Raw genomic sequence first — 26,712 nt, 5'->3', positions numbered from 1 at the left:
CCATGTCTGGCTCTTTAAAAAAAAATTTTTTTTTATTGGTGCATTGTACTCATGCATCTTAATGGGACACAAGATGGTAGAGGCATACATGCACACATCACTCATTTAGCCCTTACCCAATTCCCACCCCATTCCCTCCCTCCTTTCTCCTTCTCATGTTTGGCTTAGTAATTGACTTTGATATGTTTGTGAATGTGCATCATGTACATTAGGGAATTTCTCTCTTTCCCGCTTCCATCACCCCCAGTTAGGCCTCCTTATTTGCTCATCCTATGGTTTCTCCTTCTTTATATAAAGTTCTACCTATGACTGTTTTCCTCCCTAGATTCTGCATATTAGGGAGAGTATACAATTTCTTACTTTTTGTGACTGACTAATCTCACTTAGCATAATGATCTCCAGTTCCATTCATTTCCCCACAAATGACATAATTTTATTCTTCTTTATGGCTGAGTAAAATTCCATTGTGTACTTATCCCATATTTTGTAATCTATTCATCAGTTGATGGACATCTTGGCTGGTTCCATAGTTTGGAATTTTGAATTGTATTTATTGGTAGTTTGTTTTCTATTCTTTTGGGTAGATACCCAGAAGTGGTATTGCTGGATCATATGGTAAGTTTGTTCCCATTCTTTGAGGATCCTCCATACTGTTTTTCAAAGTAGTTTCACTAATTTGCAATCCCACCAACAATGTATTATAGTTCCCACTTCTCCACATCCTTGCCAGCATTTGTTGTTGTTTGTGTTTTGAACAATTGCCATTCTTGTTGGAGTTAGTTATCTTGAAATCTCAAGGTAGTTTTGATTTGCATCTGTCTGATTGCTAATGATGTCGAACATTTTTTTTCATGCATTTATTGGCCATTGAATTTCTTTTGTGAAATATCTACTTAGTTCACTTGGCCTTAAATTCATTTGGAACAAAAAACCCCAGAATAGCCAAAGTAGTTCTCAGCAACAAAAAAATATGCAGGAGGCATCACAGTACCTATCTTTAAACTATATTACGAAGCCATAGAAATAAAAACAGCATGATACTAGCACAAAAACATACATAGACCAATGGAGGAGAACAGAAGACTCAGAAATAAATCTGCACACTTACAGCCAATTGATTTTTGACAAAGGGGCCAAAAACATACACTGGAAAAAAAACCCAACAAATAGTGTTGGTGAAACTGTTTAACCATGTAGAGAAAAATGGAAATAAACTTTACTTTCTCACCCTGCACAATGGTCAATTCAAGATAGATCAAAGACTAGAAAATAGACCAGACACTTTGAGGCTCCTCAAAGAAGGCATAGGTCCAAAACTTCAACACACAGGAACAGGTAGAAACTTCAACAAGACCCCAAAGGCACAAGAAACTAAAAGGTGAATCAATAGATGGGATTGCATGAAACTGAAGAGCTTCTGTACAGGAAAGGAAACTATTAAGAATCTCTACAGAGAGCCAATAGAATGGGAGAAAATTTTTGCCTATTATTTCTCTGATAGAGGAATAATATCTAGAATATACAGAGAACTCAAGAAACTCAGCACTAAGAAAACAACCCAATAAAAATGGACAGTCAGATATTAAAATAATTAATATAAAATATAACGTGACAATATATTGTAATAAAATTGCCAAGACTAGAGGGCAGGTAGTTTATATAGTATGGATATGCTATATGATTCATGTCCTGAGCAGGAAGGAGTAAGTAGCCTGAGATTCATCACAAGACTCAGAGTATAAAATAGTGTATAATTTAAAACTTAGAAGTAGTTTATTTCTGTAATTTTCCATGTAATATTTTTGGGCCTTTGTTGACTGGGTGACTGAAAGTATAGAAGGTGAAGTTGTGTATAAGGAGAACTATTGTGTATAATTTTGTCCTGGCATTTTGTTTTTCATTAGCTCTATGCTTAAACTCCTCCAGAATTATGCCACTGTCATAGTAGTTTTATGGTAGATATGTCCGGAAAATTTAGCCTTACTTGGATGTTGTGTCAACTTAATAATATGCTTTCCAGATAGATTATACCTACATTTATTCTTACAAGGTAGGATGTATAAACTGTTATATGTACTTTTATTAGTCTAAATATATCCTACTCTAATGCTAAACCACTTATGTAAAGGAAATCAGAATAATTTGTGTACATACTTTTTGGGGGGGGGAGTATCTATAGACTTACAAACTATTTCTTCAGCATATCTCCTATATGCAAGTTGGGAGTCATTAGTTTCAGTTATTGTAGTTAAATAATATACTTTTCTTTTTATGTACTTTTTTGGTACATTGCAATTATACATCATATAGAAATATAGAGTGATAGAAACATACATGCACACAACCCTTGGAACAATTCCCTCCTGTCTTTGGGATTGGTATTGGTAATTTATTTATTTGTGGTACTAGGGATGGAAACTAGGGGCATTCTACCTCTGAGCTACACTGTAGCCTTATTTTTTATTTAATTTAATTAATTAATTTATTTATTCTTTATTTTGAAAGTGGGTCTCACTGAGTTGCATAGGACCTCACTAAATAGCTGAGGCTATCTGTGAACCCATCCTCTAGTCTCAGCCTCCTGAATGCTAGGTTTCCAAGCGTGTGCCACCATGCCCGGCTTGGTATTGGTAATTTAACATATGTAAATGGCATTATTTCAGCTGTTACCTTTTTTTTCATCTTTATCCCCTTTATCAAACCCTCCATCACTCCATTGGAGTCTCTGCTTCTCCATCTGAAGTTATCCTTGTTCTAGTTTCTATCTAGTTTCCACCTACAAGAGGAAACACAATAATTCACACTTTGAGACTGGCTAATCTCATTTAACATAATATTCTCAAGTTCCATTCATTTTCCTGTAATACATCTTTCTTTGAGAACACTATTTGGTTTTTCTGGAGTCTTTCTTTAGTTCAAATAAGGACGAACACTTTATTTTTATTGGTGGATATAAGAACATCACTTAACAGTGGTTGCTGTTTATGATGATAAAAATTACCCAAGGGGCAGAACTTACTCTTTCACATTGTCAGTGATTCTTGTTACTTGTTGTCAAATGGAAATGGTTGCAAACCTGTACACGTTTTTGAAACTATTTCTCCAGACCAGTACTATTTTTTCTTCACCTTCCATTTGTATTTTTAGCAAACTAGAACTATAGTGCCTTCATTATTAGAAAGAAGAAATGTTTGGTCTTGCTTCCATTTCCTCTATGTCTTTCAACACACTATTGAAAATAATTTTTTAAGCCAGTTGTGGTGGCACACACTTGTAATCCCAGCATTCGGAGCCTGAGAAAAGATTGCAGTTTGTAGACAGCCTCAGCTATTTAGTGAGGCCCTTTGCAACTCAGTGAGACCTTGTTTCCAAATAATGAATAAAAAATGGGGCCGGGGGTATATATCAGAGGTAGAACGCCCCTAGGTTCCATCCTCAGTACTGCAAAAAAAAAAAAAAAAAAAAAAGAATTTTTTATTTTTCGGTTTTGGGAATTGGACCCAGAGCCTTGTGCATGCCAGGCAAGTGTTCTTACCACTGAGCCACATCCCTAGCAGAAAATAATTTTTTATGTGTACAGAATGGATATGTAAGTGGGCTTGTATTAAGACAGTTGTAATAAAGGTTTAGGATCGATCACAGCATTATGAGTTTGGATATGAATAAGTGATAAGAATAACAATGAAGTATCCAGTACTGTAAACATGCTTTTTTTGCTGACAGTAATTTTTCTGACTGCTGTATTGCAGCTGTTGAAAATGGACAGATAGATGTGTTAAGGTTGTTGCTTCGACACGGAGCAAATGTTAATGGATCCCATTCCATGTGTGGATGGAACTCCTTGCACCAGGCTTCTTTCCAGGTAATCTCTGAATTTATTATTTCATTTTCATGTAAATTGTGTGTTTTGCCCTTTTAAAATGACAGTTCTGTACAGTTTTTTCTTCCTACTTGTCTGTGATTTATGATGGTTAGTGTAGTATAAAAAAGGCAGTCTAAATGCTAATGATCATTCTGAATAAGCCAACTGCTATAGTAGTGGCAGCAGCTTTGGGCTATTGGGATTATCTAAATTTTTCAAATATGAATAGCATAGTTAAGAAACCATCAGAATATGTGGGATGTAAATTGATAAAGAGCAATGTCTTATTTTATTTATAATTGTGCTTAGAAACTGTGGTAGCTGCTTAGTGCTTGGGTTAGTAAACTAATTTTGTAAGTTTTTATAAGGATTCCAATATTTAATCTGTTTACATTTTAGAACTAGCTACTAGCATAGGATAATCTATTTCTTGGGTTGTTTCTTTCCCAACCAATACAACAATACACCGTTTTGTTTAATTTTTTTCTTTAAGTTTCCCTTTACTGAGAGGACTTAAAGAGAGGAGAAGAAGAAAGAACCTACACAATAAGAAGCTACTCTATACTTTTTTTTTTTTTTTGGTTTGTTTTCTCCTATGTAAAATACAAATCTGTGCTTTAGGAAAATGCTGAAATCATAAAATTGCTTCTTAAAAAAGGAGCAAACAAGGAATGCCAGGATGACTTTGGAATCACACCTTTGTTTGTCGCTGCTCAGTATGGCAAGCTAGAAAGCTTGAGCATACTTATTTCATCCGGTAAGATTAATACATTAGTTTTTACACTAAGATCATGACTTTTAACTTTATATATTCTTAGGAAGAATAATTCTGATCTAAATATAAATTAGGTATTTAATTTCTGGACTTATATACGTGGTAAATAAGGATATATACAACTTGATTTATGAGCATGGTTATTAAATGTCTCTTACTATTTATCTGAGTAGAAACATAATGCTCTATCACTAAAGTAGGTTTGTTTGTTTGTTTGTTTGTTTCTTTCCTTCTTTCTTTCTTTTTTTTTTTTTTTGCAGAACTAGGGGTTGAACCCAGGGTCATTCTACCTCTGAGCTACACCCCCAGACCTATTTTTTATTCTTAATTTTGAAACAGGGTCCCATTCAGTTGCAGAAGGCCTCACTAAATACTGAGGCTGGCTGTGGACCTGATATCCTCCTGTCTCAACCTCCCATGTACTGTGATTGCAAGCGTGTGCCACCATGCTTGGCTTAAAACAGGTTTTTTGACAAGTTGAATGATGGAATTGTTCTTTCTTATAGGGACCTGGGCAGTTCCAACTTTTGAAAGTATTAGACTATTTAGGCTCAATATATTTGATGGATATTAAGCTCTTGAGTTGTATGTTTTAAGAATTGTGTGTTTAAGTCAGGTGTGGTGGTGTGTGCCTCTAATCCTAGTACTTGGGAGGCTGAGACTGGAGTGTCGCAGGTTCAAAGCCAGCTTCAACAACTTAGCCTCTCAGCAACTTAATGAGACCCTGTTTTTAAATAAAAAAATGAAGTAGAGCATGGGGCATAGTTCCGAGGTAGAATGCTCTTGATCACAAGAAATAATAACAAATAATGATAAAAAAGTGTGTTTATTTGAATGGGCTTATTTCAAAGAATATCAATACTTTATTATGTTAATAGTAATATAAACCTAGGAAAATATATTTTTGACAACCATTACATGTCCAGTATTGCTAGAGAAGATAGTATTGAGGTGGCATTGTTTTGTGTGACATTTTTGTGGACCGGAAATGTTTGTTAAATAGGGGCTTTCAAATTTCTACCAAGGTAGCCGGGCGTGGTGGGCCACGCTTGTAATCCCAGTATTCATTCGGGAGGCTGAGACTGGTGGATCGCAGTTCGCAGACAGCCTCAGCTACTTAGTGAGGCCCTCTGCAACTTAGTGAGACCCTGTTTCAAAATAAAAGAATAAAAAATAGGGCAGGGGGTGTAGCTCGGAGGTCAAATGCCCCTGGGTTCCATCCCAAAGACTGCAAATAAATAAATAAATAAATAAAACAAAAATTTTCTACCAAGGCAGCTGGGTGTGGTGGCATATGCTTGTAATCCCAGCACTTGGGAGGCTGAGCCAGGAGGATCTTGGTTTGCAACTGAGTGAGGCCCTCTGCAACTTAGTGAGACCCTGTTTCAAAATAAAAGAATAAAAAATAGGGCATGGGGTGTAGTTCGGAGGTCAAATGCCCCTTGGTTTCATCCTCCACATCCACCAAAAACAAATAAACAAACAAACAAAAACTACCAAGGTCTATGTTTTCACATTGCTAACTTGATAAAGCGTGGATAGTTGAGGGAAAGAAATATCACCAAGCTGGGGGTTGTGGAACATACCTGTAATCTCAGACTTAGGAGGCTGGGGCAGGAAGATCACAAGTTCAATAATAGCCTCAGCAATTTAGCAAGACCCTGTCTCAAAATACAAATAAATACATAAATATACAAATAGATAGATGATAGATAAATAGGTAGGTAGGTAGGTAGGTAGGTAGGTAGGTAGGTAGGTAGGGCTGGGGTTGTAGCTCAGTACTATACACACAAAATAAAAGAAAAAGAATATCACCAGATTGATTTGCTGCTAGGCAACTTTTCCTAATACTTGTACTGTTTAAAATTACCTCCAAAGAAACAAAACAAAGTTTATTTAGACAATAGTGCACATATTTCTGCCTTTTCTTTACCTTCAGATATTTAAGTTGAAGTGGGAAGTAAAAGAAACAAACATTCATTAAGTGCCTGTTTAAGGGATTTGCTATAAGTAATGAATCTGTAACTCTGAGAATTGAAAGGAATCTCCAAAACAAAATTTTCAAACATTATTTTTTTAGATTAAGAATCCTGGTCTTTGCTGAGTACCTTGTTTAAGTACCTTGCCAGAAATTTAGAAACGATTTCCTGGCAGAATCAAGACTTGGACCCAAACCTTCTGACTTCTGATGTTCTTTCTACTTTGTAATACTACTGAGGACCATTTTAATTCAGTTTATGACTTCCAGTCTCATGAGTTTCGGTTATTAGTGTTCAACTAACGTTTTGGATAGAATAAGTTTAAACTGCCTCTCTGACTTTCTCTTTGTGCCAAGTCTGTCTCCTGTCACCTGGAGCTCTAAATACCTGTTTTGTTATGTTCTTTTTTCCCTCCTTTTTCTCCTCTCTGAATTGTTATTAGTAGCAAGTTCAAAAGGTATATAGGTATGTTATTAATGTAACTTTATGTGTTTCCAGCTTTATAAAATATCTTTCTTTCCAGTGAAATGTCTATTATTTTTTCAACTTTTCCACTTTTAGTCTTACAAGGATTCATTCCTCATCTTTATAATACTTTGAAATTAATTTAAAATGCAATGTTGATTTAAAATTAGGGCATTGTAAATAAAAACTACACTGAGATTCCATCTAACTCCAGTTAGAGTGGCAATCATCAAGAACACAATCATAAATGCTAGAGAGAATGTTGGGAAAAAAGAACTTGTGTAATGTTGGTGGGATTGTAAACCAGTACAAGCACTATCAGCATGGGAGTTCCTCAAAAGACTAGGAATAGAGCCACCATGTTACCCAGCTATAATACCCCTCAGCATCTTTCCAAAAGAATTAAAGTTAGAACACTATAGTGACACATGCATACCACCATTTACAGTAGCGAATTTATGGAACCTATGTAGGTGTACATCAACTGATGGAATGGATAAAAAAAGGGGGGGGGTATATACCAACATGGGGATTGCCTCACCTGTAAAGAACAAAGTTATGCCGTTTGTAGGAAAATAGATGGAACTGAAGAACATCATGCTAAGTGAGAACAGCCAGACTTAGAAAACCAAGGGCCACACATTTTTCTCATGTGGAAGCTTGAGGATGTAGTAAACAAAAGGGACTTCAGGAAAATGAGGAGAGGTAAGTAGAACAATGCAAGGGGATTAGAGAAGGGATGAGAGAGGGGAAAACTGAGACTCGAGGAAAGAACCAGACCAAATATGTTGTGTTTATATATGAATGTATCCCTACTGGCAGCAGTAGCAGGTACTGGAGGGAGGAGAAAGGAGAGGGAACGGGCATTGGGTTGTGGGAGGAGAAATACCGAGAGACTTTGTGTGCATATATGAATGTATCACGTTGAATCTTACTATGATGTATAGCTATAGTGCACCACTACTTAAAAATTCAAAAATAGAAGTGGAAGTTATAAAATGGAATAAATAAAGTTGAGCAGGCTTCTTTCTTTCTCTCTTTCTTTATCTTTCTTTCATTCTTTCTGTGCTAAGGTTTGAACTTGGGGCATTCTACTTCTGAACTATACCTCTAGCCCTATTTTATTTTTATTTTGAAAAGAGTCTTTCTAGGTTGATGAGAGTCTCCCTACTTGCTGTAGCTGTCCTCGAACCTGCAATTCTCCTGTCTTAGCCTCCAAGTCCTGGTATTTCAGGCCTGCACCACCATGCCCGGTGAAGCAGATTTCTTTCTTGACTTAGTTTTTTTCATAGTAATAATGTTTACCTCTATTTGAAATCGACATTAGGGAAAGCACCTACATCATGTTAGTTAAGAAGATTCTAGTCGTCGATCATGTTTAGAATTCCTGAGGTTCCATAGACTCTTTATTATTTGTGTTTTGCATAGTTTTTACCCATCTCAGGACTTTAATTTATTTGAAGCGCAGTTATGGAACATCATTTTAAATAAAAGATAGTATTTTTCCCCCTTGATTTTGATTTTTTTCACTGAAGGGTGTTGTAGAAATTTAAAAAATTCTTACCATACTTAACATTTAATGAGAAACAGATTTGGGGGAATTTGTTTACAAAACTTCCACAAACATCAAGGCATTTTCAACCTTTGCAAGTCTTTATATACTGTTATTCAAATAACTTGTTTAGATTTATGATTTTAAAATAAACCCATTTAAAATACATTTATCCTCTCACTGTCAACTTTATTATTGCAATAGTCATTATAAAAGAGATATAATAAAAGTCAATATTAGTTTTAAAGCATGGATCCCATGTATATTATCTACTGGTAAATTTTTTCCTAGCCTAAATGAACTAGTGGGCCGGAAGTGGTGGCGCATGCTTGTAATCCCAGTACTTGGGAGGCTGAGACAGGAGGATCACATAGGTTTGAAGCCAGCCTCAGCTGGTTAGTGAGACTATCAGCAACTTAATGAGATCCAGTTTCCAAATAAAATATAAAACATAGGACTGTGAGTATAGCTCAGAGGTAGAAAGCACCTGGGTTCTATCCCCCGTACCACAAAAAACAAACAAACAAAAAACAACTGTTGGCATCTGTGAAGTCTTATAACTTGGACTTTTTCTCCTCTTTTTCAGTAACTAACAGAAGTATTATCTACAATTGATAGTTTGCATTTTTCCTTTTTAAATACAAATATTTTGGACCCATGGAATGGCTCTCTGGAGAAGAGACTGGAATGAAAAGCATCTTTCATTGAATAGTTTTCTGTTAGCTTAGAAATGAATTCTACAGTATGACCACTTGCTTTCTTGCTGAGATAAAGGCAAAAGCAATTTAAATCATTCTCAACAAACTAGCAAAATAAGTATGTGTATTTAACAATATCCATGTAGGGGGAAAGCTGGTAACCTGGTTATAGGTATAAGAATATGACTGTCTTCATGTATGGTGAAAGCCTTTTGTGGTAGCTACTTTGAAATTTATGTTGCTCTTATCTTTTTTTTAATGAATAAGAATTTTCTGATAAATGTTGTATTTTGTGTTAGGTGCAAATGTCAATTGTCAAGCCTTGGACAAAGCTACTCCCTTGTTCATTGCTGCTCAGGAGGGTCACACAAAATGTGTGGAGCTTTTGCTGTCCAGTGGGGCAGATCCTGATCTATACTGTAATGAGGACAATTGGCAGTTACCTATTCATGCAGCTGCACAAATGGGCCATACAAAGTAAGTTTAAAGAACAGAGGATAAAGAGGTCTCATAATTAATAAGAATTTATTTCTTCCAAAAGCAATAAATCTGGGTCAGACCCTTTACATTCAGGCAGATCCTTGGCGTTTCCTTTCATTAACCAATCTGCTGGGTAGCTGGGTCTTTTCCCATGCTAGCCTCACTTTCTCTTAATCTTACATTTTCCTATTCTGAGGCAGTGTGGCTAGAGATGGGATAGCTGCAGGGGCTTCTCAGGGTGTTGTTTTCCCTCTGGTTTCTCTGGTTATGACCATCCTTTCCCTGTCCCTGCTAGTTATATCCCAGCCTTCTTCAGCTAACAGTCTGATGGTCTCATTTGCAGTTTTGGGATTTGTGATTGTGTTGGATGGAGTCTTTTGTGTGTACTGAGTAGTCCTCCCCATCTAGAACCCTTCAGCTGGACTTCTCTTTATCTAATATTAAGTTCAAACCAGTATTTTCCCCTGCTTTTCTTTGATTACTCTTCCAGAAGCAGGGAAAAATATTTCAGAAGTTTCTGTGAAATTATTGATATTTTTTTGGGAAGAGTGTAAATTGGGGATTATGGGAATCTTAGAAGCTGGTAACCTGGTTATACCTATCAAAATATGGTTACCTATCAGACATTGGTACTGAAACATTTTTAAAAATATGTTTTTAATCTTTAGAGTTATAATCCTATAAGAGTACTTTCTATATCTATTATTAGTGTTATTTTAAAATGAAAATGGCTATGATTTTAACATGTTTATGTGGTAGGAGAATGGATTCTACAATTGGGTTATTATGCCACTAGGTGGCATAGTATTTCACTGTGTCCTTTATGATATTTATAAGTGTTTTTGTGCCTTATAGTTAACCTAACCCATTAAAAAATTAAGGATAGTTATTAAATTTAAGAGTTATTAAACAGACTATTTTAATAAATACTTAGATTTAAAAATTTGATATTTTTCTTAATTAAAAAAATTACAGTACTAAGGATTGAACCCAGGGCATTCTACATCCAAGCTAGACCCCAGCCAAATATTTTATTCCTTATTTTGAAATAGGATCTCACTAAGTTTATTAGGACCTCACTAAGTAGATGAGTCTGATCTCAAACCTATGATTTTCTTGTCTCAGCCTTCCAAGTTCTGAAATTACAAGAGTGTATTACCATACCTGGCTTCCTTAATTCTTCTCTTTATACTTTTTTTTTCTTTTTTTTTTTTTGGGTACTGGGGTTCCTGGAAACCCTTCTACCTCCGGGCTACACTCCCAGACCTATTTTTTATATTTTTATTTGGAAACCGGGTCTCTTAAGCCAGCGAGGCTGGCTTAGAAACAGTGAGATCCTCCTTTCTTTTCTTAAGTGCGGGTATTACAAGCATGCAAGCATGCGCCACCATGCCTGGCCTCTTTATACTTTTATCTCCAAATCTTGATTATTTATTTAAACATAACTCTTAGATGCAGTTGTACTCTGAAATTTAGATTGATATCAAAACTCTCAAAAAGTTTTTCATAGTTGTACTCAATTTTTTTTTTCTTTTCTGGTGGTACTGGGGTTCCTGGAAACCATTCTACCTCCGGGCTACACTCCCAGACCTATTTTATACTTTTTATTTGGAAACAGGGTCTCAATCTTAAGCCATGTGCCACCATGCCCGGCAGTTGTACTCAATTTTGAGACTTGTATTTGCCACTAATGAGTCCTCCATAGCTGACCTCATTTGTAACCTTTGCCAAGAATGTCAGTTCTTCTTTAGAGTTATCTTAGGCCTAGTTTATTAAGAAAAAGAAACAAAGAGAAATGTGTTTTAAAGATATTTTGGAGCCAGGCTTGGTGGCGCAAGCTTGTAATCCCTGTGCTTGGGTGGTGGAGACAGGAGGATCGTGCTGTTTTGAAGCCAGCCTCAGCTACTTAGCAAGGCTTTCAGCAACTTAGTGAGACCCTGTTTCTAAATAAAATATAAAATAGGTCTGAGAGTATAGCCCAGAGGTAGAAAAGCCCCTGGGTTCCACCCCCAGTACCACCAAAAATAAACAAATAAATAAATATACTTTGGAATAGTACTGTCTTTTCCCTAAAAATATAATTTCCTGGCTTACTTAATATTTATAGTTTTATTTTCAGTTAAGAGTGGAATAGTTCATTTTCTCTCCAGCTGATTGCTGGAGATGAGCTTACAAATAATTTAAGAACTTACATTTTAATGATTTTCTTTAGAACTTTCTCCACTTAGTAACCATCTTCCTTATAAATATCCTCATATTTTCATGAACTAATATTCTTTTCAGAAAATATAATACTCTAGCAGAAGTTCTCATTTCTGCCTATTGAAAATACCATTCTTTATTTCATGTCACTCACCATCTTTAAAAATTCTTATTAATAGGAAAACCAAAATAAATTGGCACTTTAAGAAGGAAAATATTTCATTTTGTTGATGCCATTTTTAGTATAATTAATTAATTTATTAGATCTTTAAGTATCTAAGATAAAATGCAAGTTTTGAAGCTGGGTATGGTGGCACACACTTGTAATCTTAGTACTTGGGAGGCTAAGAGAGGAAGACCATAGGTTTGAGTACAGCTTCAGCAAGTAGTGAGACTCTCATCAACCTAGCAAGACACTGTTTTAAACTAAACATAACATAGGGCTAGGGGTTTAGCTTGGATATAGAATGCCTCCCCTGGGTTCAATCTCCAGTACCCACCCGCCTCCCCCCACAAAAGTTTTTTTGAGTTTTGGAGGGAAGGTGGTATTGATAAGGCCAATAATTCATGAAAAAAATTAAAAATGGGAAAAATTACCTACTTTAGGAAAAGTACTTCTGTTTTACGTATATTTATGGACCTTTCTATTAAACAACAACAACTGTAAGCTTTTGGAATAACTATGTAGCATGTAGTAAGTTAATGGAGATAGAAAGCATACTAAAGACAGAAAGACTTAACTCCCTTAGTGGGTGATTGTTTAAAGTACCTGCAGTAGGAATGTTGCCTACACTCATGTAATTTGTGTATTTATAGAATCTTGGATTTGCTAATACCACTTACTAACCGGGTGTGTGATACTGGGCCAGACAAAGTGAGCCCTGTCTACTCAGCAGTGTTTGGAGGGCGTGAAGAGTGCCTAGAAACACTACTCCAGAATGGCTACTCCCCTGAGGCCCAGACCTGCCTGGTTTTTGGATTCAGTTCCCCCATGTGCATGGCTTTCCAGAAAGAGTATGTATGCTTGTGATTTTGTAGTTTGTTTTTTCCATATCAAGATGTATTTCCATGTGACTTTTTCTTGTGGTTAAACATAGTATTTATTTTAGTGCTAAATTGCTAATTTAGAAACTAATTAAACACAAAAAAGCTACTCTGGTATATCTTATTCAGTTTACCTGTAGCAAAAATGACATGATTGTTTTCTTTCCCTATTAGGACCTGGGTTACTTTCCCAGTATAGCAATTTTAGGGAGTACTTTAAATATATTAACAGAAATGCAGGAACTCTCTAGTTATCTTTTGGTGTTTGTTTTCCTCCCTCCCTCCCTCCCCCTCCCCCTCTTCCTCCCCCTCTCCTTCTCCCTCCTCCTCTCCCTCTCCCTTCCCCTCTCCCTCCCTTCTCTCTGCTCTCTTTTGATACTGGAGGTTGAACCCAGAGGCATTCTACCTTCAAGCTACATGTACCCAGTTCTATTTTGCTGTTTTATTTTTTTGCTAAGTTGCTAAGGGACCTACTAAGTTGCTGATACTTTTCCTTTAACCTGTGATCCTCCTATCTCAGCCTCCTAAGTACTGAGATTACAGGCTACCACAGCCAGCTTTTTGGTTTTCAAAACAGTGATTGAAAATGGGACTTTATTAAGTAAGGCAGTGACTATGTTTCAAGTTATTTACTTTATAAAATTTATATTTAAGACATCAGGAGCATAACAATAAAACTGTACTTTTATGGATATTATTGCAGTTTAATATATTTGATGCATAGCATTTCTTCATGAGTAAGAATCATTGAGTTAAAAAAGTGTCAAGTTATTTTTGGTTAATCTGCCATCATCTATGAAGTAGGATAAATGAAGAATTAATGCTGCTCTTTAGGATTTTGGCAATAACTTGTCTACAGTACTCCTAAAGTTTTAAGGTAGATGTAAAGAATCAGGCTACGTATAAGAAAAGCCATATTGAGTAATATCTATGATCCATTCAATAACAGAAAGTTATACAGATAGATGCTATTGTTTTGAAGAATGTAGAAGAGTTTATAGGCATTCCTCAATTTTATTGGCCTTCCTGAATTTATCATTATGTATATATACTTGATTTATAATTTAACTTTCTGTTGAAAGTAGATTTTTATTGAAAGTCTACTAAAGATTTCCATCTTTCCATTTCTATATCTCTTAACATTTGCTCATTTATGTTATTTGTTCTAAAGCTTCTAGGTATATATTTTAATTTGAAGGTTTGGAGTTTTGGTTAATGTATTTGGAACCCACTCAGTGCATAACTTACAATTTCATAGAATTTTATTGGATGCTCTTCAGATTTTATCTTTCTGAGAAAAGGAGTCCTCATTACCTTCAGTGAGGCAACATTGGTGACCTTAACTATTTCAATTGTCTTTCTCTATATCATATCTAACTTCATTACAAAATGGAATATTATTTATTAGATCAGAACAAAGTGTTTTTGGATAATGTGTGTCTGTGTTTGTGTGCACATGTTTCCTGTTTAAGGATGGTCTTTTTTATTTTTTGAGAAACAAGTTTTTGGTCTTTATGGTAAGAGAGCTGAGTTCTTGCCTTATCATCTTGTGAGTGAAGTTTGAATAAGATAGTTTACCACAGTGCTCCTTAAAACATCTTAAAATTAATGTACCCTTTCAAGAATGGGCAGGAAGTTTCATTCCATTTGCAGGATTTAGGTAAATGAAGCTTGATGGAAGATATCTTTGATAGATTTTTGGATTTTTCAAGATTAGTTCAAATTGACAACCTCTTTTCTTCCTTTAATTTCCGCAAAATGAGTCACATTAATTGTACAGTTGTATAGGAAGGATTAAACTTGATCCTTTTAAATGTATTGAGGAGGCTGAAATATGAACCCTATCCTTTAAGAATTTAAAATGTAAATGGAAATAAGGGAAACATAATATTTGGTAGTATTTGCTCCACTATCTTTTCCTGCCTCTAGCAAAGAAATATTTTTAATGTATCAAATTATGGCAGTCAAGGCTCTTATTTTTCTGCGGCATCTAGGATAACTATAAATATGAGGCATAAATGTTCATTTTTTTCCATAAGCACTCCAAAGTTGTATTTATTTATTTATTATATTTGAAGCTCAGTAATGAAGCCACGTACCCTACCACTGAGTTACATCCTACCCTCAAACTTATACTTTTAAGCAACTCCATGGTTGGTTTCCATTTTATACCTAAATTACTTTGTAAGAGGGGAATGGTGGTGCACACTTGTAATCCTAGCATTTGGGAGGCTGAGACAGGAGGATTGTGGTTTGCACATGGCCTGTGCTACTTACGCCCTTTGCAACTCAGTGAGACCCTGTTTCAAAATAAAGAATGAAAATATGTCTGGGGTGGAGCTCACAGGTAGAATGCCCCTGGGTTCCATCTCCAGTACCGGGGGGTGGGGTGGGGGGGAGGACAAACAACTTTGTAGAATTTTTTTTTTCTGTGTAAGCTTCAGTGTTGCTAAGAAATTCTTAACATACAGTATGAGGTTACTCCTAACCTAGGTGGAATAATGCCACTGCAGTTTCTTTTTTACTTGGTTACTAATTACATTAAAAAAGAAAAGAAACTGGTCAAACATAAAAAGGAAGCACCCAAGAACTTGTTAAACATGTCAAAATAGGCAAATTATAGAAGGGAGCAATAACTTGAACTGACTCTTATGGAGAAGGTAGGTTCTGAGCTGGATTTGCATATCAGTAGTGGTTCCAGCTACTAAAATTTCAATAAGAACCCTGTGGCCAGGAGTATAAATGGAATCTTGGAAAAAAGAGAGAGAAAGAGGGCTAGAGAAGGGATTACCCTAATTCTGTTTATGAATCTGCATATTCTCATATTCATTCTAAGCCTCAAATGTACAGGACAGACTCAAACTGTTGAAAGCAAGACTATTGCCAACGTCTCCAGCTAAACCCTCAGTGACATATACATGGAACCAGGCCCAAAGGAGCATAGCAAAGGTTTTGAGAACCAAACGGACTCTTATCTATAGAAGGTGAAGCAGAAATTATAGTTTGAACCTAACTTAAGTTATATACCTGTTAAAAAGTCAGCATTCTTCAAAGGATTATAACAAGACACAGGACTTTGAGTCTGCACAAATATCTATAATGTCCAGGATACAATCTAAATGATTTGATATATGAAGAACCAGTAAAGGATGATTAAATATCAAGAGAAAGGGCAGTTAACAGAGCCTCTCAACTGGATACTGGAAATATCAAATAACTGAAAGTAGCTTATTATAACTCTGCTTTATGAGGTAAACACATTTGAAATAAGTGAAAAGGTAGAAATTCTTAGCTGAGAAACGAAAACTGTAAAATAATTATAAGTATGCTCCAAAGCAAAATGGAAGTAACAAAAGAGTCAGTTAACTTAAAAGATAGATCAATAGAAATATCCACCCAAAAGAACAGGGAAGATAATGATTGAAAGGAAAAACAAAAAAACAAACAAATGAAAAACTCAGAGCCCCAGGGACCTTGAGGGACACCATTAATTCTCATTAATTTCAGAAGGAAAGGATAAAGTGATAAATACAGAAAAAATATGTATATTACTTATATCCCCAAACTTACCAACACTAGATACAGTCATAAACTTGGAGAGATTTAAGAAGCTCAGTAAACACAAAAAGAATAAACCAAAGAAAAGAATGCTTGAACACAAATTGTTATAAACCAAAAAGTCAAGGAGAAGCAGTGTAGTTTATGATAGTCGTTGGTCACAGACAGGAGCTAACAAACTTTAATTCTTTTGGTCTTGTTGGAAGTTTTGCTCTTTGAAGTGCCCTTTAAAATGTAATTGAAATCTGAGTCTTAAATCTGCCTCAAAAAGGCAAACTGAGCTATTTTCTTCCAATGTGAGAACTGGCTAACTGGATTAAATGTACTTTTAATCAGTAAGGTAGGTTTTTAAAAATAAAAGTTATTGGAAGATACTATTTGTTAGCCTGTGGGAGAAAATGGCAAAATATCAAAATACCTGTTTTATATTCTAGCCTTTTTAATTGACTTTCCATTTGTTTGCCTGGAACCCTTGGCAATGGGCTAAATTTGGATGGATCTTTGTATCAAAGATTATTATTATTATTAAACCAGGTGTGATGGCTCATGTTTGTAATTCTAGTACTTGGGAGGCTGAGATAGGAGGATCGTAGGTTCACAGTCAGCTGAAGCAACTTAGTGAGATCCATTTTCAAAATAAAGAAGAGAAAATAGGGCTGGGGGTATATCTTGGAGATAGAATGCCCCTGGGTTCAATCCCATTACCATTATTATCTGTTTTGTAGGGCATTCAACTGAACATTTCTCAGGGGATTAAACCTAACAACTTAGTGAGACCCTGCTTCAAAATGAAGAATAAAAAATAGGGCTGGGGGTGTAGCTTAGAGTAAAATGCCCCTGGGTCCCATCCCCAGTGCCATTTAGTAAACTTTTATTTGATTTTATAAATAATAGAGTTATCAGCAAAAGATGATATAAATATAAAAATAGCTCTGGGCTTTAAATTTTCTCTTTATTATTTCATTCAGTCAGTTCAACTTTTTAGCTCAGGTTTCGTGTTCTGAAACATTTTGGTAGAAGTTTTAAGAGGATAAGTTTTCATGTGAAGTAGTGACCTTTAGATCTTCTCCCTATTTGAGGCATGATGGAAAGATGCTTCCTTCTTCATGGTACAGATCCCAGAGCAAGAACAGTCTTCATCCTTGGGACTCAAAAGTTTATAGCTGCATTGATAAGAAATCAGTCTTTCAAGGGCACAATTGAATAATTCAACTTAAATGAGAAAACAGAAGAAAAAGATTTCTCTAGAATGGTAAAGAAGGGAAGTTGAGAAATTTTAGGACAACTTTAATGCCTTTTATAGTTGGCTATAGAAGGAGACAATAGATTAGTTGACCTGAAAATCTCTCTTTCAAATTGACAGTGATCATTATCAATTTTGTAGAAACTATTGTGTCCATTCTAGTAATTGTTAAGTGTGTACATTGGACCCACCTATTGCCTTTATTACTAACAAATAATGACTGAAAGCCATGTAAATAAAACTTATTTATGACCATTTGATAATTCAGTTAAAAAATTGGTTGGATGTTTTGTTGACTGAGTATAAAATGTTCAAGATGTTTGCCCATTTCTGTTTGCTTAAAATAAATTCTGTTGGGGGAGAGGGCACCAAATACAGATTAAATGTATAACATTTACTTTCAATAAAATAAATTAAAAAAATAAAATAAATTCTGTTTTTATATTAAATTTTCTCTTACTATGCTTCTTTTGTGTGGATACTGTTTCTGCAAGACATATATGTAGATATGTCCATATACTTTATATTTTAACCAGAGGTTACTTGAGTCTGAGGATTTATTGATAATCAGTGACCTGTAATAACCAAGACTATATAGAGCATTGAAGTTGCACCTCTGGAGCATGCCTATGCATCAAGATCTTCTTAACCACCTTCCCAGAATCTCTGAGCGTGCTGGCAGAGTACTTTGATTGTCCAGCTTATTTCACACTCATTACTCTCCTTATATATGGTATGTTTTTTGAAAAGTATTTATAACACTGGCCAGTTTCATTAGGCTTTTTGCTCTTGCCCTTTCTAAAACAAAACAATGCGGATACAGTAATTAGAAGAAGTTTAGGGCTGATTTCCAAAGCACGTTTTCTAGAATACTTATTGTGTAGATTGCAAATAGATAGTAAATGGGAAAAAAGAAGTTCTATAGTTAATAAGTTTGGGAAACATGGGTTAAAAAATTCTTTTTTTCCTTGGGGGGGCGTTGGAGGATTTTTCTTAGACAATTAGCAGTGTACTTGATGATTTATTTATTTTTTTTAAATTTTATTTTATTGGTGCACTGTATTCATACATCATAGTGGGATACAAACTTTTGTAGACATACATGCACACATCGCCCAGTCAGCCCCCACCCGATCCCCACCCCATTCTCTCCCCATCCCTCCTTCCCATGCTTGGCTTAGTGGTTGACATCTAGTATTATAGCAATTTATCCAAAATTAAAAATGATAATCTCACATAACAGTTTCATTTGTCTGATACCAAGTGTTTGATGATTTAAAGATAGCATTTCAATATTTCTTTTTGCTTTCTTTCTTACTAGAGCATATTTTTTTCTGTTTTTTTAGGTGAAACTATCATATATTTATATATTTATTTTTCAGAAAAAAAATCTATCCTAATATGGAATATGAATTCTAGATACCCAAAACGATCTTGAAAAAGAACAAAGCTAGCAGATATATATTTTCTGATTTCAAACCATATAAAGCTACAATAATTGAAACAGTGTAGTACTGTTCTAAAGGCAGATATATAGACCATTGGAGTTAAATACAAGCCTAGAGCTAAATTCTTCCCTATATTGTCAAGTTATTTTTGACAAGGTTTCCATGAACATTTGGTGGTGGGAATAATAATCTTTTAACTAAATATTGTTGAAAAATAATAATTACATGGAAAAGAATAAAATTGGACCTTTACCTAATCCCATATACAAGTATTAACTCAAAATAGATAAAAGACCTAAATATAAATCTTAAGACTATAAACTTTTAGGAGAAAATCTGGGTCATAAAACCTCACAACATTGAAATTGGCAGTGATTTCTTGGATATGATTTCAATGGCACAGGCAACAGAAGAATATACAAACTCCCTAAAAAATAAAAGAAAATATTGTATATCCAAAGACAATGTAAACAGAGTTAAAAGTTACTAATAGAATTGGATAAAATATTTCCAAATGCTATATCTGAAGGTATATTGATATTCCAACTAGAAATCCTAAAAATTAACAACAATAAAGGCAAACAATACAACTTAGAGATAGGTAAAAGACTAACATAAATAATGAATCTCCACAGATAACCAATCTTAGTTGTCTGTTGGATGGAAACTCTTGTTTCTCTGGTTCTGGTGAGTGTTACCTATTTCTTCTTTGTAGTTAATCTCTTTAAGTATTTTCTCTAGCGCTGGTTGTGAAGACATAAATTCCTTCAGTTTCTGTTTGTCATGGAAGCTTCTTATTTCTCCATCTAATTTGATAGAAAGTTTTGCTGGATAGGAAATTTTTGGCTGGAAGTTGTTTTCTTTCAGAGTTTGGAATATGTTACTCCAAGCCCTTGTGGCTCTCATGACTTGGTTTGGGAAGTCTGGAGTGATTCTAATTGGTTTGCCTCTGAATGTCAGTTGGCCCTTTGTTTTTGTTGCCTTTAAGATTCTCTGCTTGGCTTCCACATTGGTCATTTTGACAATTATATGGCGTGGGGATCCTCTTCTCCGATCCTGTCTAAAGGGAGTTCTATAAGTTTCCTGGATCTGTGTATCAACCTCTTGCTCTATATTTGGAAAATTTTCTGCTATTACTTCCTTGAAGAGATTGTTGATCCCTTTGGTATCACTTTCTTTTCCCTCCTCTATTCCAATTATTCTTAGGTTAGCTCTCTTAAGAAGGGCCCATATTTCTTCAATGTCAGATTCCTGCTGTTGGATATTTTTTTCTAGATTAGAAACTATGCATTCATTTTTGGATTGCTCATCTTCTAAGAGCGAGATTCTGTTCTCCATGTGGTCTAATCGGTTGTTTGTGCTTTGAATTGAGGCCTTTACTTCATTAATTGCATCCTTTATCTCTTTTTGGCTCTCTCTGAGTTCTTTTCGAAGCACCTCTATTATTTCTACAGTTATTTTCCTGATTTGATCTTCTAGAAATCTCTGATTTTCTGTTTTATCAGGTTCTGATGTTGTGGGGTTGTGCACATTCATTACTCCAGTGTTATTCCTCTTTCCCATGATTTCGGAGGTTTGTGCCTTCTTTGGGTTCTTCCCTTGGGTCACTATGGCTTCACTTAAGGTGCTCTGGATCTCGAGTCTGTATTATCTCAGACCCCACTACTCCTTTACTGGGTTGTATCACAGAGTCTCCGACCCAGGGAGTCGATAGAGGCTGCTTTAAACTATGGGGGGTGCCAGGTTGCACGTTCTCCTATGGTGTGATATCTCTGCCACCACCACTCCCTCACTGGGTCAAGTCCCAGGAGGCCCAATACTGCGATTAGTCCTCTGTGGCCCGCAATTTGACTCACTGTTCTTGAGTACGCAGATGTAGCTGTACTGGACTCGGTGAATTCACTGCTGCTGCAGCCGCCGGTGGCAATATGGCGCCTCTGCCACGCCCTCGGCCATGAGGCTGGCGTATTTTTTCTTCTCTGGTTTTGATTTCCACTCTGAATCCCTGCAGCGTGTGCTGAGCTCAGCCACTGGGAGCTTTAAATGCTGTCTGCGCCGAAATATCCCGCCTGGCTGTTCCGCAGAGGCTCACCTGGCTTGCTGTAGCCGTCCGTTGAGTTCGCCGCTACCGCCGGCAGTATGGCGCTGCTGCCGCATCCTCGGGCTCGTGTGTCTCCTCTGTGGCCCTGAGCTCTGTTCTCAGTCCGCTTTCTCTCTGGAGCCTGGTGGTTTTTTTTGTTTTTCTGGTGATGGTGTTTTCTGGCTATGAAAGGCGCTCTTTTTGTGGTAATGGAGATTGGTTGTTAGCGGGACTCTTAAGCCCCGCTTTTCTCGGTTGCCATCTTCCCGGAAGTCACTTGATTCTTTCTAAAGAGGGGAATGGATCTAAAAGGGTTTAAAAAATCTGGAAACATAAGATAAACTCACATTTACAATAAATACACCATTGCACCTACCTTTAATAGAATTTTATGAATTTTGTACTCTATTTTGCTTTCTTCAGATTAATGATATCACTCATTATTTTATTTTTTTAATTGGTGCATTGTATTCATACATCATAATGGGATAAAAAAAACTTGTGTAGACATACATGTACATATCACCCAGTTAGCTGGCTTAGAGGTTGATTGACATCTATATGTTTGTTTAAATACATCATGTGCTTAAGAGTTTCCTTCTTTCCCCTTCCCATCCTCTCAGTTAAGTTGCCTTATTTGCTCCTCTATAGGATCTCCTTTTTCACTTAGAGTTCCTCCTATGACCCATTTCTCTTTAGCTTTCACATATTTAGGGAAACCATCCGATTTCTTATTTTTTTGTGACTGACTAATCTCACTTACCATAATGTCCTCCAGTTTCATACATTTCTCTGAAAATTATGTAATTGTGTTTTTTTTATGGCTGAGTAAAATTCCATTGTGTACATATCCCACAGCTTTGTAATCCATTCATCTGTTGATGGACATCTTGGCTGGTTCCATAGTTTGGCAATGGTGAATTGTGTAGCTATGAACAGATACACATGCATTAGTTTGATAGTTTGGTTTACTTTCTTTTTTGGTTCATTCCTTTATTTTTAAAGGTACTTCTTAAACATGTCTGGAGGTTGAGGAAAAGTATTGAACATATAATTTGAAAATGTGACATATTGCTTTAAAATATATTTTTTTCCAGGCTCACTGTATACTGTATAAAATTTTTCTATTTTTTTATTAGAGAATCTTTGTTCTATAGATTATTCTCAAAGACTGATGTTCTATGCAGTGTACTTTGGGAAACAGTTCTAGTATTAAAACTTTCCTCTACTTGACTATTTCATGAAGTGTTCAGTTTTATAATAGAGGAGACATATTTCAAAAATTTGCTGTCATATTCTCTGTTGGATTTTGGGTTGATATTATTATTATTCCAATTCTATCAATTATTGGTTTTGTGACTAAGCTACAGTTTTTGCATTTATAATGGAAATATTAAAATTTACTTTTTGAGGCTGTAGATCTTAAAAATTCTATATTTAGTGGCTTAGAGGCTGACATCTATATGTTTGTTTAAATACATCACTATATTTAGTGTAGTGTCTGGTACAGAACAAATACCCATTTAGTTTGTTATTATAAGGGATTACATGCACACATGTTCTTCTCACACTTTAGAAATGGATAGTTTATCTTTTGTCCTTGCCCTTAAATTTTTCTTAACATGAGTCAGATATCTAGTTGTGCAATATTGAAATTTTAGTAATGAAGCCTCTTGGTTTTGTAGTTTATTTTTTCTAAACAGAAAATGGTAAGGGTACCTATCTATAGCATTCTCTCTAATAAGTGCTTTTAGGAGATATCAATAACACATGCTTATATTCTGTATATAGTGGAAGTATTATCTCTCTTCTGGATCTTTAAAACCTAAGTATCTGTGGTGAAGCTATCGAGGATTTCAAATGCTTGAGGAAATTCAACCAGTCTGAATTGAACATGTAAACACAAATGCCTGGAAAATAGCCAGGCTTCTTGGGAACTATAAATCATGTTTGTAATGACTCAGTGTCTTGAACTTTTCCCAGAGCTTCCCTTCATACTTACTGAAAAAGGTTCAACTGTCTATGTATTCTGTCTCCTCTATAAGCAGAATCAGCAAATAATAACTCTAGGCAAAATAATGAAAGCCCAGTGAAATGAGGTACAAATTGGTGGTAACTGTTTAGAACCATCCTTTAGAGTTTCTTGTAGTCCAAGATTACTGGCAACAAATTCTCAGTGTATCTCAAAGCAGCCAGAGGAAAAAATGCATCAGACCAGATTGTTTTCAGAGCAGTGTTTTCAGAGTAGCAGTGGATTTCTCATCAGGAATAAATTGCAAGATAATAGAGAAGCAGCAAAGCTATTAATTTTTATGAAGAGATTATGGAATTATAGATTTTTATTTTCTAATTGCTATAGAAATGATCAGCAGTAAATAGAATACTGCTTAATCTTTTAACTAAAGATTCACAAATTTGAGGGCCGGGCATGGTAGTGCACACTGTAATCCCCGCGCTTGGGAGGCGGAGACAGGAGTATCACACAGGTTTGAAGCCAGCCGCGCTGTCTTAAGAGACCCTGTTTCAAAAATAAAAAAGTATAAAATAGGTCTGGGAGTGAAGACCGGGGGTAGAAGGGCTTCCAGGAACCCCAGTACCACCGGAAAAAAAAAAAAGAATCACAAATTTGAGAATAAATGAAAGAGATGTTTAAAAATATATGTGGGTTAGAAGACTTACTTACGTGGTGTCAGTTGCGTAAAACCTTGATTCAGAATTTAATTAAATATTCTTTTCGTATCGGGCATTACACGCAACGGCATTATACCTCTGAAACAGTCTTGATAAGTTGCTGAGGCTGGCCTCAAACCTGCAGTACTCCTGTTTCAACCTCCCAATACTGGAATTAAAGGTATATGCCACCATGTCCAGCTAAAATTTTATATAAAAATCTTCAGATAGAGTTGCTCTCACATGACTGTACTTTAAACAAGTTATATTTGTCTTATGTAAACTTTTGTATTTCTTACTTATTTAGATTCTGTAATATAATTAATGAAATATTTTTATTTATGGTTCTTTTTTTTGTGGCACTTGGAATGGAACCCAGGGGCATTCTATCTCTGAGCTATATCCCCAGCCCTATTTTTTATTCTTTTTATTTTTGAAACAGGGTCTCATTGAGTTGCAAAGGGCCTTACAAAGTAGCTGAGGCTGTCTGCGAACTGCGGTTCTCCTATATCAGCCTCCCAAATGCTGGGATTACAAGCGTGTGCCACCACTCCTGGCTATTTATGGTTCTTTAAAATGGTGTCAATGCCAATTTCAAAGGGAGAAAAATTTTATTCTTAGATATCTTCCTTCACATAGTTGTCTACATAGTGAGCATATATGCTTATTGAGCTTTTTATAGTTAAAGTTATATCATAAGCAGGATTTTAATTTTTTGTTTTGGTACTGGGAATTGGACCCAGGGGTGCTCTACCACTGAACCACATCCTCAGCCTTTTTTTTTTTTAATTTTGAGAACGAGGTTCATTAAGTTGCCTAGGCTAGCCTTGAACTCGTGACCCTCCTGCTTCAGCCTCCTGAGTAGCTGGGATTATAGGTGCGCATCATGCCCCATAAAACGTTTTTAAAATGTGGCTACACAAGCCGGGCGTGGTGTCGCACACTTGTAATCCCTGCACTTGGTAGGCAGAGACAGGAGGATCGCCCAGGTTCGAAGACAGCTGTGCTGGCTTAAGAGACCCTGTTTCCAAATTTTAAAAAAGTATAAAATAGGTCTGTGAGTGTAGCTCAGAAGTAGAAGGGTTTCCAGGAACCCCAGTATCCGCCCCCCCCCCCAAATGTGGCTACATAGCATGGCATGGTGGTTTATACTTGTAATTCCAGTACTTAGAAGGCTGAGACAGGAGGATTACAGGTTCATGGCTAGTCTCAGCTACTTAGGTCCTTCACAGTTTAGTGAGACCCTGTTTTATTTATTTATTAATTATTATTATTATTTTTATTATTTTTTATTATTATTTTTATTTTTTTTGGTGGTACTGGGGGTGGAACTCCCTTTCTAACTCCTGGCTATACTTCCAGAACATTTTTATATTTTATTTGGAAACAGGGTCTCACTAAGTTGCTGAAAGCCTCACTAAGTAGCTGAGGCTGGCTTTGAAATAGCGCGATCCTCCCGTCTCCATCTCCCAAGCGCGGGATTACAAGCACGCACCACCACGCCCGGCGTGAGACCCTGTTTTAAAGTAAAAAATAAAAATAGGGCTGGGGATGTAGCTCGGAGGTAGAATGCCCCTGGGTTCAATCCTCAATACCAAAAAAGAAAAAAAAATCCAAAAAACAAAAGTGATATACAACCATAATAATTATAGTTTTTGATGACTATAATATGTTGTACTTACCTGTTCCTCTGTTGTTGAACATCTAGGCCATTTCTTTCTTTTAAAAGTCTATAATAAACTGGGCCTGGTGGTGCACACTTGTAATCCCAGCATTCAGGAGGCTAAGACTAGAGGATCAAGATTTGCAGACAGCCTCAGTTACTTAGTGAGGCTCTTTGCAACTCAATGAGACCCTGTTTCAAAATAAAAAGAATAAAAAATAGGGCTGGGAGTGTAGCTCAGAAGTAGAATGCCCCTGCGTTCCATCCCGAGTACTGGGGGGGGGGGGAGTCTATGCTAGGCATGGTGGTACATGCTTGTAATCTCAGTATTTGGGAGGCTGAGACAGGAGAATCAAGAGTTTGAGGTCAGTGTGTGCTAACTTAGGGAGACCTTGTTTCAAAGTAAAAAATAAAATAGGGACAGGCACAGTGGCAGATACCTGTAATTCCAGCACTTGGGAGGATGTGAAACAGAGTCTCACTAAATTGCTGAGGGCCTTGCTAGGGGTCCAGGCAAGCCTCAGCAACCTAGCAAGGCCCTCAGCAATTTAGTGAGACTCTGTTTCAAAATAAAAAGATAAAATAGGGCTGGGAGTGTAGCTCAGAGGTAGAACATCCATGAGTTCAACCCCTAGTACCACAAAAAAAAAAAAAAAGAAAAGAAAAGAAAAGAAAAAAGAAAGAAAGAAAGGAAAAAAGAAATAGAAAAAAAAAAATTAGGGCTTGAGTACAGCTCAGAGGTAGTATGCCTGTGGTTTCAGTCTCCAGTCAGAGAGAGAGAGGGAGAGGAAGAGAGAGGAATTAAGTCTATTATAGATAATACTGTTGTTAACTTATTTGGTCAACTGGATTATAATTTCTTTGGAATTTTATTTCTTGGGTAAATTCTAAAGGATTACATTGCTGGATAAAAATAAGTCTGAACATTTTAATACTTACATTTATTGTTTACTTATATAAGTATACTTAAACCTAGATTTTACTAAATTTATG

At 36.0% G+C, this 26,712-nt stretch overlaps 1 protein-coding gene across 1 annotated transcript in view; it reads left to right on the top strand.

The window, feature by feature from the left end:
* The window catches only part of LOC308273874 (ankyrin repeat and SOCS box protein 3), a gene marked incomplete at its 3' end in the record, with an annotated part of 223,946 nt that overhangs the window by 170,093 nt on the left and 27,141 nt on the right, over positions 1 to 26,712 (top strand). Inside the window, exons 4-7 of the mRNA XM_080711258.1 lie at positions 3,750 to 3,862; positions 4,484 to 4,619; positions 9,631 to 9,808; positions 12,830 to 13,027. Of these exons, the coding sequence (XP_080567384.1) occupies positions 3,750 to 3,862; positions 4,484 to 4,619; positions 9,631 to 9,808; positions 12,830 to 13,027 (625 nt within the window). The remainder of the gene's footprint in view (positions 1 to 3,749; positions 3,863 to 4,483; positions 4,620 to 9,630; positions 9,809 to 12,829; positions 13,028 to 26,712) is intronic.

Source organism: Muscardinus avellanarius, assembly GCF_963383645.1.
Source record: "Muscardinus avellanarius genome assembly, chromosome: 15".
In the NCBI taxonomy this organism is placed as follows: Eukaryota; Metazoa; Chordata; class Mammalia; order Rodentia; family Gliridae; genus Muscardinus; species Muscardinus avellanarius.
The sequence above is the reverse complement of the archived record's forward strand: the minus strand, read 5'-3'. Positions and strand labels throughout refer to the sequence as shown.